We start from the raw sequence: 14,593 nt of genomic DNA, 5'->3' as shown, positions 1-14,593 counted from the left end.
ATCATAGTAAAGGAAATTTAGAAATGTACAAATAATATCATAATTAATTCTAGTAACTGATAAATTCCATGACTTTCACCAATCAAAATAAACCTTCAGTTGTATTCATATGCTATTATTGATACACTATCTTTTGAAATCTAAGTTATCCAACCTAGAGGACCTTGAAAGTCCTTTGCTTCCAAGGATACGGTGTATATGACTGCACTTGGTAAGATGTAACTCCTATGAACTTTCAGCATTACCCATAATTGGTTGTCTGAAAAGACTTTTTGCATTTATATATCACCTGACAAATCATGTTGACAGGTGGAAAGGTGTAAATATCCAGTTTTGACTAGTGATGGAAGAGCACATTTATCTTCCATGGTGAACAAACAAGTCTTTATCTTTTCCTTATTGAGGATGTAAACAAGTCTGTGTTTGATCGACCCTGATGGCAGATGTTGCAACCCCCCCCCTTTTTTTTTTTTTTTTTTTTTTTTGCCAAGATGTTAGATTTTCTCTTATTGAACCGAGGAAGTAGAATGATTCATCCAAAATGTGCCTAATTAAATAGTATTTATTTTATTTATTGTAGGGATTAGGCAAGAGTTTGAAACAGATAAAGTTAGGCCTAAAAAAATACCCTAAATTGAAGACTTATTGGATTTCCTAGCTTCCAAGGAGGAAATGATGATAAATTCTTAATAAGCGCATAACTTTCAAAACTAAACTTGTTAACTTGTAGCAAAGTTAAAGGCTGCAGTGATATTATCATCATCATTTCCTCTATAACCAATGACAGTAGCCTAGTCTTCTCTGGATTTTCCTTGAATTATTGGAAGCTTTTTTTATGGTTTAAACTAAATTTTGATCAGCAGCCATGAAACATAATCTCCAAAGAGGATCAGTAAAGCCTACACACTCCCCACAAGATTCTCTAAATTAATATTCTGTCCAAGTCACAAAACACAGAGAATGCAGACCATGATCACCTGAAATCAAGTCCTATGCACAACAACGTAGCAATTGCTAGCAAATCTGGAGAAGACATCTTTAAACCACTAAAACAAGTACCAAAAAAAAAAAAAAAAAAACACAACTGGACATCTGGAGTGCATGTCTTATTATTCTGAGAATGACTTTTAGACTGATGAGTGATAGGACTTGCACATTTTATTGTTATTAGAAGCTGGTAAGTCTCGTTACTTTACTAAAAGTATTATTATATTTGAAGGCAAGAAAATGGGAAAATTCTTAATTTTAAGGGGTTAAGTCAACATTTGACGCTCCAGATGATAGCAATATGAACATTGGAAGAGGTTCATAGAAATAAGATACTGTACATCATAAAGAAATTAATAGCTTCTATTTGTACAAATGGGCATGATCAATGTTGGAGAAACGATATAGAAAGTGAAAAAATTAATATAAAAGGAAGCTGGCCTCAAAATAACGAAGAGATATGGGGAAATATACATTCTTGTAGAATACAGTAAGGAACAGATCAAAGAAGGCCTTTCTGCACATGACTACAGGCATGATTGTCAGACAAAGCAAATAATCAGAAAATCATAGTGAATTTTGCATCTTACAAGAGACAGCTTTAATTCTGTCATAGGAAGTTAAAATTATTAGGAGGATAGCATTTATTAGGATGTCTTTCATACCAGATTTTGGAGTAAAACCTAGACCTCAGGAAGACAAAGTGATTTGGTTCCTTTTTAGTAATCAAAGCTCAAAAAAGATAAATCCCAGTGAGAACCCTCAATTGCTACTTCAGGAGGGCAAGCTAATGCATATTGAGATGTTGCAAAATCTCAAATTCATACTCCAAGATTGTCCTGAGTTGTATATGTTCTGATGAAGATTAAGATTCATAATAGTAAAGCTTCTTTTATATGAACTTTATTCAAATGTAATATGTTCAGCCTTTTGTTATAGTGCATTGCATGATGTTTAAAGTACATGCTTTATGCATAGGTAACTAAAAATCTTGTTATACTGTACCATGGTTGTTACACTTAATTATGAATAGTGAGTGGGAATTTTTGTGTGACAAAACAAATATTGTACTGTATTGTATGCCAAGTGGATCCAGTTTACGTGAATAGTGTAATGTAATGCAATTAATGTTTCTCAAAAACTTTGAACAGGAAAATACAAAACTATAATTTTAAATATTTAACTTAGCCGGTGAATATATAATAGCTGCTGCTCAGCGGCTCGACAGAAAACACACTCAAAAACTCGCGAGCGATCGCTATGAAGGTTGCGGGTGTGCCCACCAGCGCCAACTATCGGCCAGATACCACTCTTGCATGTAAACAAACCCTTCAATTCTTCTCTGTCGACCTTGACGACAAGACGTATCAATACTCGCTGTATAACCTGGAGTTTTCTCAACATATTTGGTGAAGTACTTCATTTTGGTTTGAGCTTTCGCAGTGCAGGTGTTTTTCCTCAACTTAAACTCTTGAACTCTTTATTGAACAGATTTAATTGTTGATGACTTAGATTGTTTTTTTTTTGGACTTTCTTTGACTAATTCAAAATGGCTGACCCTTCACAAGTACCTAGATTTCGTAAGTGTAATGCTAGGGACTGTAATAGGCGTCTTCCAAAGGCATCTCTCGACCCACATACTGTTTGTTCCAATTGTCGGGGTAAAACCTGTCAATTGGGAGATCGGTGTGAGGAATGCGCGGGCCTTTCGGAATTCGATTGGCTTGAATACGATAAGTATGCACGTAGGCTAGAGAGAGATAGGGTAAGGAGGAGTTCCTCTAGGTCAGTAGATTTTTCCTCTCCACATGCCCCTGAACCTAATCCTTCCCCTGTAGTGGTTGTACCTAACCCCCCTTCTGGCACTCAGGAACCATCTATGCAAGACATGTTACGTGCTATTCATGCCTTGGGGGAAAGAGTTGAAGCGTTAGCAACTGATCGTAATCAACTCATGGCTGACGTTAAAGAGCTTAAGTGTCAGAGTGCCACAGCGGAAAATAGTGGGAAAGTGATTAGTGCGCAAAGTGTTGTGAACAGTGTTGCGACCGAGGGTTCGTCTGTTCGTGCCTGTCGTTCACCTAGTCCGAGACCTCTTGCAAGCTCCCAAGCCCAGGGGAGAAGTAATGTCGTACGACTTATGGGTTTGAGAGGCCTTGATCAGCGAACAGACGTTCACTCTATGGTATCAGGCGTATCTCACCAAGATCGCCCCTACCATAAGACGAGAGAGCCCATTTTCTCCTCGTCTTCCGAAGGCTTTTCGCATAAGAAACCGTGGAGCAAGGTTTCTAGACCCCTTAAGCGAAAGTCGGTCCCTTCAGGACAGGTCCAGCGTCCTGGATGTAGTCATTGGGACAGTTCTGACCCATTGCAGTCATCGGATGACTGCTCGCCGCCTAAGCAGCAACGTTACACAGGCTCAGAAAGTCTTGGTGTAGGCAAGGTTGTGCCGTCTCAGACGTTAACCCCGTCGTTTACCGCACCCATTCCCGTGGACCCTAAATGGGTTATACTGCAGGACATGCAGACTAAGCTCGCCTCCCTTATGGAAGACTATTCCGCCGATAAGGTTCCCGTTGATCCTAGCCGTTTATCTCATCGAGATCCTGGCCTTCAGCCGCCCAAACGAACCTTTGTGCGTCCTGTTGACGTTGGCGTAACCAAGTCACGTCAGTCACGTTATGTAGAGCCTCACTCGATGCGGTCTCGTGTGGATTTTCAGCCGCATTTGGACGTTAGGCCACTTACTAATGCTCCTGTTGACGTTCAGGACGTTCGCCAACCATCGGAGTTGACTTGTTTTGACGCTGAGCGTCAACCACCGCAGTCTAGAGTTGTTTTGACTGCTCAGACTAGGCAGTCAAAACAGTCTCGAGTGGACGCCGTGCGTCCTCACGCACCTGTTGTTGTTGACAGTTCACAGACTGTCAAGCAGTTACATGACGTTGCGTCCTGGTCCGCTACTAATGCACCAGTGCGTGTGGACGCTGCGTGTCAAGCATTGCCAACCCCTTTGCTTGTTTCTCAGCAGTTGTCAGATGAGGATCCTTCAGATGAGGACGTTGCTGACCCTCAGCCTGAGGATCATCCTTCAGATGTAGACGAACCCAGAACAGTTCCTCCATCAATGGACTTTAAGAAAGTCATGTTAATTTTTAAGGAGTTGTTTCCCGATCACTTCATCGCTGTTGCTTCTCGTTCGCCGCCGTCTGAGTTTGTTCTAGGCGTACCTGCTGACATGCCAGCCTTTACAAAACTTGTGCTCTCTCGCTCATCCAAGAGAGCTTTACGGCTTTTAGGCGACTGGTTGGAAACCAAGAGGAGTTTGGGGAAGACGGCCTTTGCCTTCCCTCCATCTAAACTCAAGTCTAGATCGAGCGTCTGGTATGCCACGGGAGAAGTTCTCGGCTTGGGAGTCCCTGCCTCTGCCCAGGGCGACTTCTCAAGCCTTGTAGACTCTCCCCGCCGCCTAGCCATGAGACGCTCGAAGATTAGTTGGTCCTCCTCGGACCTTGACCATCTGCTGAAAGGCATTTATAGAGCCTTTGAAGTTTTCAACTTCCTTGACTGGTGTTTGGGAGCCTTAAGTAGGAAAATCTCATCGGCTGATAGAGATGTCTCCGTACTTATTATGTCCTGCATGGATAAAGCCATCCGCGATGGTTCCAATGAGCTCTCCTCCTCTTTTACGTCGGGAGTCCTAAAGAAGCGAGAGTCCCTTTGCTCTTTTCTGTCGGCAGGAGTTACTCCCTGTCAAAGATCTGAACTGCTCTTTGCTCCCTTATCTAAGTTTTTGTTCCCGGAACATTTGGTCAAGGACATAGCTTCTTCACTCGTGCAGAAGGACACCCATGACTTGGTTGCGTCCTCTGCTCGCAAAGGGACTCCTTCGACATCCTTTTCTGCAAGACCTAGGATAGACACTCCGGCGTCCAGATTTATTCCGCCCTTTCGTGGCAGAGCTCCCAGCAGGGGAAGTACTCGTGCCGAGGGAAAGAGAGGAAAGAAGAGAGGAGCCAAGTCCTCACGTGGCAGAGTCTGACTGCCCGCAGCCTCAGACAGCAGTAGGAGCCAGACTCAAGAACTTCTGGCAAGCCTGGGAGAAGAGGGGCGCAGACCAACAATCTGTGAGGTTGCTCAGAGAGGGGTACAAAATTCCATTTGTACGCAAACCTCCTCTAGCGACTTCCCCCATCGACCTCTCTCCCAGGTACCGAGAGGAGTCAAAGAGACAAGCCCTGAAACTAGAAGTGTCTCTTTTGCTAGAGAAGGGAGCGGTGGTGAAAGTCTCGGACCTTCAATCACCGGGGTTTTACAACCGTCTCTTCCTAGTACCAAAGAAGACAGGAGGTTGGAGACCGGTGCTAGACGTCAGTGCACTCAACGTCTTTGTTACGAAGACAAAGTTCACCATGGAGACCACGAAATCAGTCTTAGCAGCGGTCAGAAAGGGAGACTGGATGGTCTCTCTCGACCTAAGAGACGCATACTTCCACATCCCCATACACTCAGATTCCCAACCTTTTCTGAGGTTTGTTTTCAACAATGTGGTTTACCAGTTTCGGGCCCTGTGCTTTGGCCTAAGTCCTGCTCCTCTCGTGTTTACGAGGCTTATGAGGAATGTAGCAAAATTCCTCCATTTATCGGGAATCCGAGCCTCCCTATACTTGGACGACTGGCTTCTCAGAGCCTCGTCCAGTCATCGCTGTCTGCAGGATCTTCATTGGACATTGGATCTGACCAAGGAATTGGGACTTTTGGTCAACCTGGAAAAGTCCCAGCTGATTCCATCCCAAACTATACTGTATTTAGGGATGGAGATTCGCAGTCCAGTTTTTCGGGCTTTTCCGTCTGTCCCCCGAATAGAGCAAGCCCTGGTCAAAGTCCAACTGATGTTGAAGAGAGAACGTTGCTCAGTCAGGAATTGGATGAGTCTAGTAGGAACTCTATCATCCCTGGAGCAGTTTGTCTCGCTAGGAAGGCTACACCTTCGACCTCTCCAGTTCCATCTAGCTTTTCACTGGAAAAAGGACAAGACGTTAGAGACGGTCTCAATCCCGATCTCCGAACCAGTAAAGGCATGCCTGAATTGGTGGAACGACAATATCAGTCTGAGAGAGGGACTTTCCCTAGCAGTTCAGAACCCAAACCACGTACTATTCTCGGACGCGTCGGATTTGGGTTGGGGTGCGACCCTGGACGGTCGGGAATGCTCAGGTCTGTGGACCTCAAGTCAGAGGAGCATGCACATCAACGGCAAGGAGCTTTTGGCAGTCCACCTGGCCTTGATGAACTTCGAGAGTCTCCTTCGAAACAAGGTGGTAGAGATCAACTCCGACAATACCACAGCCTTGGCATACATTTCCAAGCAAGGAGGCACCCACTCCCTGACGCTGTACGAGATCGCAAGGGACCTGCTCATTTGGTCAAGAGATCGAGGCATCTCCCTGTTAACGAGGTTTATCCAGGGCGACTTGAACGTCTTAGCAGACTGCCTCAGTCGGAGGGGTCAGGTAATTCCTACGGAATGGATCCTCCACAAGGACGTGTGCAAGAGTCTTTGGGCGACTTGGGGTCAACCCACCATAGACCTCTTTGCAACCTCGATGACCAAGAGACTTCCAATCTATTGCTCTCCAGTCCCAGACCCAGCAGCAATACACATAGACGCATTTCTTCTAGATTGGTCTCATCTGGACCTATATGCATTCCCACCATTCAAGATTGTCAACAAGGTACTGCAGAAGTTCGCCTCTCACGAAGGGACAAGGTTGACGTTAGTTGCTCCCCTCTGGCCCGCGAGAGAATGGTTCACCGAGGTACTTCGATGGCTGGTAGACTTTCCAAGAAGTCTTCCTCTAAGAGTAGATCTGTTACGACAGCCCCACGTAAAGAATGTACACCAAAGCCTCCCCGCTCTTCGTCTGACTGCCTTCAGACTATCGAAAGACTCTCTAGAGCTCGAGGCTTTTCGAAGGAGGCAGCCAGTGCGATTGCAAGAGCGAGGAGAGCTTCTACCATTAGAGTATACCAGTCGAAGTGGGAAGTCTTCCGAGACTGGTGCAAGTCAGCATCTGTATCCTCGTCCAGTACCTCTGTAGCCCAAATCGCTGATTTTCTCTTACACCCGAGAAAAGTTCGCTCCCTTTCAGCTTCCACGATCAAGGGCTACAGGAGCATGTTGGCTTCGGTCTTCCAGCATAGAGGCTTAGATCTTTCCAACAATAAAGATCTACAAGATCTCCTTAAGTCTTTTGAAACCTCTAAGGAACGTCGTTTGGCTACTCCTGGATGGAACTTAGACGTGGTCCTAAGGTTCCTCATGTCAGACAGGTTTGAGCCATTACATTCAGCCTCCCTGAAGGATCTCACTCTTAAGACTCTTTTCCTGGTGTGCTTGGCCTCGGCTAAAAGAGTCAGTGAACTTCATGCCTTTAGTAAGAACATCGGCTTTTCTACAGAAAAAGCCACTTGTTCTCTTCAACTTGGTTTCCTGGCCAAGAATGAACTGCCTTCTCGTCCTTGGCCTAAATCTTTTGATATTCCTTGCTTATCAGAGATCGTAGGCAACGAACTGGAAAGAGTGTTATGTCCCGTTAGAGCTCTTAAGTTCTATTTAGCTCGTACTAAGCCATTACGAGGTAAATCTGAAGCGTTATGGTGTTCGGTTAAGAAACCATCCTTACCTATGTCAAAGAATGCTTTGTCATATTTTATCAGATTTTTAATACGAGAAGCTCATTCCCACTTGAGTGAGGAAGACCAATCTTTGCTTAAGGTTAAGACGCACGAAATTAGAGCTATAGCAACCTCCGTGGCCTTCAAGCAAAATAGATCTCTGCAAAGTATCATGGACGCGAGTTTTTGGAGAAGCAAGTCAGTGTTTGCGTCATTTTACTTGAAAGATGTCCAGACTCTTTACGAGGACTGCTACACACTGGGTCCATTCGTAGCAGCGAGTGCAGTAGTGGGTGAGGGTTCTACCACTACACTTCCCTAATTCCAATATCCTTTTTAATCTGTCTCTTGAAATGTTTTTAATATTGTTTTTTATGGGTTGTACGGAAGGCTAAGAAGCCTTTCGCATCCTGGTTGATTTGGCGGGTGGTTAAAGTCATTTCTTGAGAGCGCCCAGATTAGGGGTTTGATGAGGTCCTGTTAGTATGGGTTGCAACCCTTCATACTTCAGCTCCTGGGAGTCTTTCAGCATCCTAAGAGGATCGCTGGGCTTCGTGAGGAAGACAGACTTACAAGGCAGAGTAATCGTCTAAGTCAACTTCCTTACCAGGTACCTATATATTTTGGTTTTGTTATATTGATAACTGTCAAAAACTCTTAGCATATACGCTGTAAACTTAATTAACTCTGGTCTCTACCCACCGCCTTGGGTGTGAATCAGCTATTATATATTCACCGGCTAAGTTAAATATTTAAAAATGATATTTTAATTATAGAATAAATTTTTGAATATACTTACCCGGTGAATATATAAATTAAAGGCCCTCCCTTCCTCCCCAATAGAGACGCAGCGGGACGAGAAGAATTGAAGGGTTTGTTTACATCCAAGAGTGGTATCTGGCCGATAGTTGGCGCTGGTGGGCACACCCGCAACCTTCATAGCGATCGCTCGCGAGTTTTTGAGTGTGTTTTCTGTCGAGCCGCTGAGCAGCAGCTATTATATATTCACCGGGTAAGTATATTCAAAAATTTATTTTATAATTAAAACATAATTTTTCATTGTTTGTGAATTAAATTGTTTTGCTGTATATTCCAAAAAGATTTTTTTTTTTTGGCTAGATCATCCCTTTGAGATTAACTACAATACTGTAATAGTGTATGGGAAGGGAAAGGAGACTCGAACAAATCTCTTTTTTTTTCTGTTGTGGGTTAAGATTATTTTGTAGTTTAGCTTTTAAATTTACATCTGTACTATTATTATTTTTTTTTAATAAAAGACACCTGTAGCTTCTGCAAAAGTCTGTTTCTTAGTCCATTTATTTTTTATTGATTTAATGTGCATATTTTTACAAAAAGTTAATTGTTACAGTAAATGCATTTCAGTGACATTATTTGTATTTTTTCAAGAACCTCTGTGGAACTGATGCAAAACCTAAAAGGCCTCCCTGGCTTTTGGTTGAAGGACGATATAGGATGAAAATCTCTCCAGGAATTGTGTATGCTGCTCTAGCACAATATGGTTCAGTTGATGTCATACCTCGCAATCAGAAATCTGTTTTGGTTGCTTCATCATCATGGGAATGGTAAGAAATATCTTTTAGTTACTTAACTCAATTATTTGTATGATTATCTCTTTATAAAGATTTTAATTTATCTTCTGCACAAGCTTTAACACATTTCAGTTTGGAGGATATTTTCATAGTTGCTGAATATAAGATATTCTTTTAGGGGGGGAAGGATTAGTTTACTGTGTGGTCTCTATGTCCTATTCTGTGAAAGGCGAGAACAGGAATCCAGTAAAACATGAATACCAAGGAATTATTGTCTCCCCTGCTCAAGGACCAGTGTATTAATGGGTAAGGAATAGGCAAAGTGTGTATAAGAGAGACTTCATGTTCTGGCACCATTGAACTTTACACGTCAACTCCAGTGCTGGAACCATCTGGTTATTGATGACACATCATGACCATGTCATCACCAAGAACTGCTATTGAAGTTGGAGACAACGCTACCTGCACATCAACTTGCTCCCAGCTACCATTTTCTTTCCTATCGGGAAACGAGAAATAGCATTCCTGTTTCGTGAAATGAGGAACCTTTGAACACTATTAAGTTTAGTAACAGGAATCAGGTTATGATTGGTTATTCACTTTTCTTAATAATGTTATTAATGTAATCAGGGTTAAATTTTGGTTAAATTTGCCATACTGAAATCTTTCTACCGGGAGATAGCTACCCGAGGATAGCGTTATGTTGGGCTAGCAGTAAATAACTTTCTCGATTAGTAAGGCCAGGTCATAATAACAGACGATGTTTTAGTATAGTGTCTCGATAGGATCCTAGTAGGGAAATAAGGAAAAAAACGACTTAAGTAATGAACAATTAAAATAAAATATTAACATTAAAACAGAATAGAGGAAAATTTCCCTGTTTTAGGAAAATGAGAAGAAAACTTCGAAATCAACAGAGAAAGTTTACTCGGTTTTGCATTTATGTAAAGCACGATACTTGAATGGGAGAAGCTACAAAATCTCTAACAAATAGTAGAAAAGTTGGTTCTATTAATGAGGGTACTAATACTCTGGTGTATATAAAGCCCTAACCACTGATAGTCATAATGTGGCCAGTTGGAGGAAAATTAACGTTTTTGGGAAATTTTGAGTCCAAGAGGGTTAAAAGGGAAAAATAATACTAAAATCAATTGGGAAATTTTATTCGAAGGTTTCATATTTATGAAAAGCAGGATATATGTAAAATGAAATTGGGAAGACACAAAATCTATAACAAATAGCAAAAAGATTGTTTCTGTTAATGAGGGCACGAATTCTGAACAGATGGTAGTGGGAGTAGATCGACAGTTTAACTATTATGTTGTTGCAGATTAACTATTATCCCTCCCGGCAAACAAAGGATTAACGAAGCTTTTAATCCGACCCAAAGAATTTCTATTAGACAATAATTAAGCTTGAAAACAACAGAATCAGTTTTCATGTTGGATAATTTTACTATTTATTTGGAATTTTCTCCACAAATAATTAAAATTATGTTATCGGCATGCATTCAACACATTATGTACGCCTGTTTTTCATAACTTTATATATATTTTCTAAAATATCCATCCTCGCTCAACATCATATATTATTTTTCTTCCTTCACACTAACGAAAAAAAAAATTGGTTTTCAAAGAAATAGGAAGTTTTTCTTTTAGTAAATTCGTAACCTTTTCTTCACAAATATTTGATTTGTATCTAGATTTCTATTATGCTATAGGCCCACTGTATTCCTATTGTTGAATGTACCTCAAGTTCAGGAGATAGCCATGAACCAATTTTGAAAGACCAAAACAGGGATATTTAGTCTCGCCCATCTTGCAACACTGTCACTATGCCTTTTCATTCAGTCTTGTTAATGGTTAAGGGAAATATTGTTTGCACAAAGATTACTCATCTTAAAATCGAATCAAAATACTAATACACCTATCACTGTATCAGTCACAAATGTTGATAAATGAACTGTGGGCTTAAATGACTGCACAGATATTGAAAAATAAAAAAATAAATCTCATTCCTAGATTTGCTTAACATGTGGAATAAAAAAAGAATGAAAGCAAATTAAAAACAATAAGAATGAAATTTTGGCAGCATGTTGCATCCGGAAGCAGGCCTGGTGGTTGGGCGATAAATTTTGTCAATTTTCAAGTTTTTGCCTCTTTTAATAATAATAATAATAATTATTATTATTATTATCATCATTATTATTATTATTATTATTATTATTTGCTAAGCTACAGCCCTAGTTAGAAAAGCAGGATAAGTTATAAGCCCAAGGGCTCCAACAGGGAAAGCAACCCAGTGAGGATAGGAAAAAAGAATAAATAGAATATTTTAAAAACAGTAACAACATTAAAATAAATATTTCCTATATAAACTATAAAAACTTTAACAAAACAAGATGAAGAGAACTCTAACCCAAGACAGTAGAAGACCATGGTACAGAGGTTAAGGCACTACCCAAGACTAGAGAACAATAGTTTGATTTTCTTGGTCACAGGTGAAATATAACTTCTAGAACAATGTGTAGTTTTGAGCAGATTGAGGGGTAAAAATGGGTAATTTTCACTTTTTTGACTTTTCTTGACTTGAATATATATCTGGTTGCCAGACATAGAAACAATTTTTGCGTCACATTGAGTTGGTATAGAATTTGAGCCCCATACATAGTATAATCAGAATCATGAATAATATTGTATCTAACCCATTTCAGAATTCTGCAGATTGAGGGGTAAAAATGGGTAAATTTTACTTTTTTTACTTTTCTCGACTGAAATACATATCTGGTTGCCAGACATAGAAACAATTTTTGCGTCACATTGAGTTGGTATACAATTTGATCCCCATACATAGTATAATCAAAATCATGAATAATATTGTATCTAACCCATTTAGAAATTCTGTGATAGAGGGGTAAAAATGGGTAATTTTCACTTTTCTGACTTTTCTCGACTGAAATACATATCTGGTTGCCAGACATAGAAACAATTTTTGCGTCACATTCAGTTGGTATAGAATTCGAGCCCCATACATAGTATAATCAGAATCATGAATAATATTGTATCTAACCCATTTCAGAATTCTGCAATAGAGGGGTAAAAACGGGTAATTTTCACTTTTCTGACTTTTCTCGACTGAAATACATATCTGGTTGTCAGACATAGAAACAATTTTTGCGTCACATTGAGTTAGTATTGAATTTGATCCCCATACATAGTATAATCAGAATCATGAATAATATTGTGTCTAACCCATTTCAGAAATCTGCGATAGAGGGGTAAAAATGGGTAATTTTCACTTTTTTTACTTTTCTCGACTGAAATACATATCTGGTTGCCAGACATAGAAACAATTTTTGCGTCACATTGAGTTGGTATACAATTTGATCCCCATACATAGTATAATCAAAATCATGAATAATATTGTATCTAACCCATTTCAGAATTCTGCGATAGAGGGGTAAAAATGGGTAATTTTCACATTTTTTACTTTTCTCGACTGAAATACACATCTGGTTGCCAGACATAGAAACAATTTTTGCGTCACATTGAGTTGGTATACAATTTGATCCCCATACATAGTATAATCAAAATCATGAATAATATTGTATCTAACCCATTTCAGAATTCTGCGATAGAGGGGTAAAAATGGGTAATGTTCACTTTTTTTACTTTTCTCGACTGAAATACATATCTGGTTGCCAGACATAGAAACAATTTTTGCGTCACATTGAGTTGGTATACAATTTGATCCCCATACATAGTATAATCAAAATCATGAATAATATTGTATCTAACCCATTTCAGAATTCTGCGATAGAGGGGTAAAAATGGGTAATTTTCACTTTTTTGACTTTTCTCGACTGAAATACATATCTGGTTGCCAGACATAGAAACAATTTTTGCGTCACATTGAGTTGGTATAGAATTAGAGCCCTATACATAGTATAATCAAAATCATGAATAATATTGTACCTAACCCATTTCAGAATTCTTTGATAGAGGGGTAAAAATGGGTAAATTTCACTTTTTTTACTTTTCTCGACTGAATTACATATCTGGTTGCCAGACATAGAAACAATTTTTGCGTCACATTGAGTTGGTATAGAATTTGATCCCCATACATAGTATAATCAAAATCATGAATAATATTGTATCTAACCCATTTCAGAATTCTGCGATAGAGGGGTAAAAATGGGTAATTTTGACATTCTTGACTTTAATCGACTGAAATACATATCTGGTTGCCAGACATAGAAACAATTTTTGCGTCACATTGAGTTTTATACAATTTGATCCCCATACATAGTATAATCAAAATCATGAATAATATTGTATCTAACCCATTTCAGAATTCTGCGATAGAGGGGTAAAAATGGGTAATTTTCACTTTTTTGACTTTTCTCGACTGAAATACATATCTGGTTGCCAGACATAGAAACAATTTTTGCGTCACATTGAGTTGGTATAGAATTCGAGCCATATACATAGTATAATCAAAATCATGAATAATATTGTATCTAACCCATTTCAGAATTCTGCGATAGAGGGGTAAAAATGGGTAATTTTCACTTTTTTTACTTTTTTCGACTGAAATACATATCTGGTTGCCAGACATAAAAACAAGTTTTGCGTCACATTGAGTTGGTATATAATTTGATCCCCATACATAGTATAATCAAAATCATGAATAATATTGTATCTAACCCATTTCAGAATTCTGCGATAGAGGGGTAAAAATGGGTAATTTTAACTTTTTTGACTTTTCTCGACTGAAATACACATCTGGTTGCCAGACATAGAAACAATTTTTGCGTCACATTGAGTTGGTATGCAATTTGATCCCCATACATAGTATAATCAAAATCATGAATAATATTGTATCTAACCCATTTCAGAATTCTGCAATAGAGGGGTAAAAATAGGTAATTTTCACTTTTTTTACCTCTCTCGACTGAAATACATATCTGGTTGCCAGACATAGAAACAATTTTTGCGTCACATTGAGTTGGTATAGAATTCGAGCCCTATACATAGTATAATCAAAATCATGAATAACATTGTATCTAACCCATTTCAGAATTCTGCGATAGAGGGGTAAAAATGGGTAATTTTCACTTTTTTTACTTTTCTCGACTGAAATACATATCTGGTTGCCAGACATAGAAACAATTTTTGCGTCACATTGAGTTGGTATACAATTTGATCCTCATACATAGTATAATCAAAATCATGAATAATATTGTATCTAACCCATTTCAGAATTCTGCGATAGAGGGGTAAAAATGGGTAATTTTGACATTCTTGACTTTAATCGACTGAAATACATATCTGGTTGCCAGACATAGAAACAATTTTTGCGTCACATTGAGTTGG

The 14,593-nt window shown here is 39.4% G+C and overlaps 1 protein-coding gene across 2 annotated transcripts in view; it reads left to right on the top strand.

Annotated features, from left to right (window-relative positions):
• LOC137643924 (pre-piRNA 3'-exonuclease trimmer-like) overlaps positions 1 to 14,593 on the top strand; it is a 227,484-nt gene that overhangs the window by 171,348 nt on the left and 41,543 nt on the right. For both annotated transcript variants that reach the window (XM_068376689.1, XM_068376688.1), the window contains exon 12: positions 9,076 to 9,251. In XM_068376689.1, coding sequence (XP_068232790.1) covers positions 9,076 to 9,251 — 176 coding nt within the window. The remainder of the gene's footprint in view (positions 1 to 9,075; positions 9,252 to 14,593) is intronic.

This window comes from Palaemon carinicauda, chromosome 7, assembly GCF_036898095.1.
Source record: "Palaemon carinicauda isolate YSFRI2023 chromosome 7, ASM3689809v2, whole genome shotgun sequence".
Taxonomy (NCBI): domain Eukaryota; kingdom Metazoa; phylum Arthropoda; class Malacostraca; order Decapoda; family Palaemonidae; genus Palaemon; species Palaemon carinicauda.
Note: the sequence above shows the minus strand (reverse complement) of the source record. Positions and strands in the feature narration are given on the sequence as shown.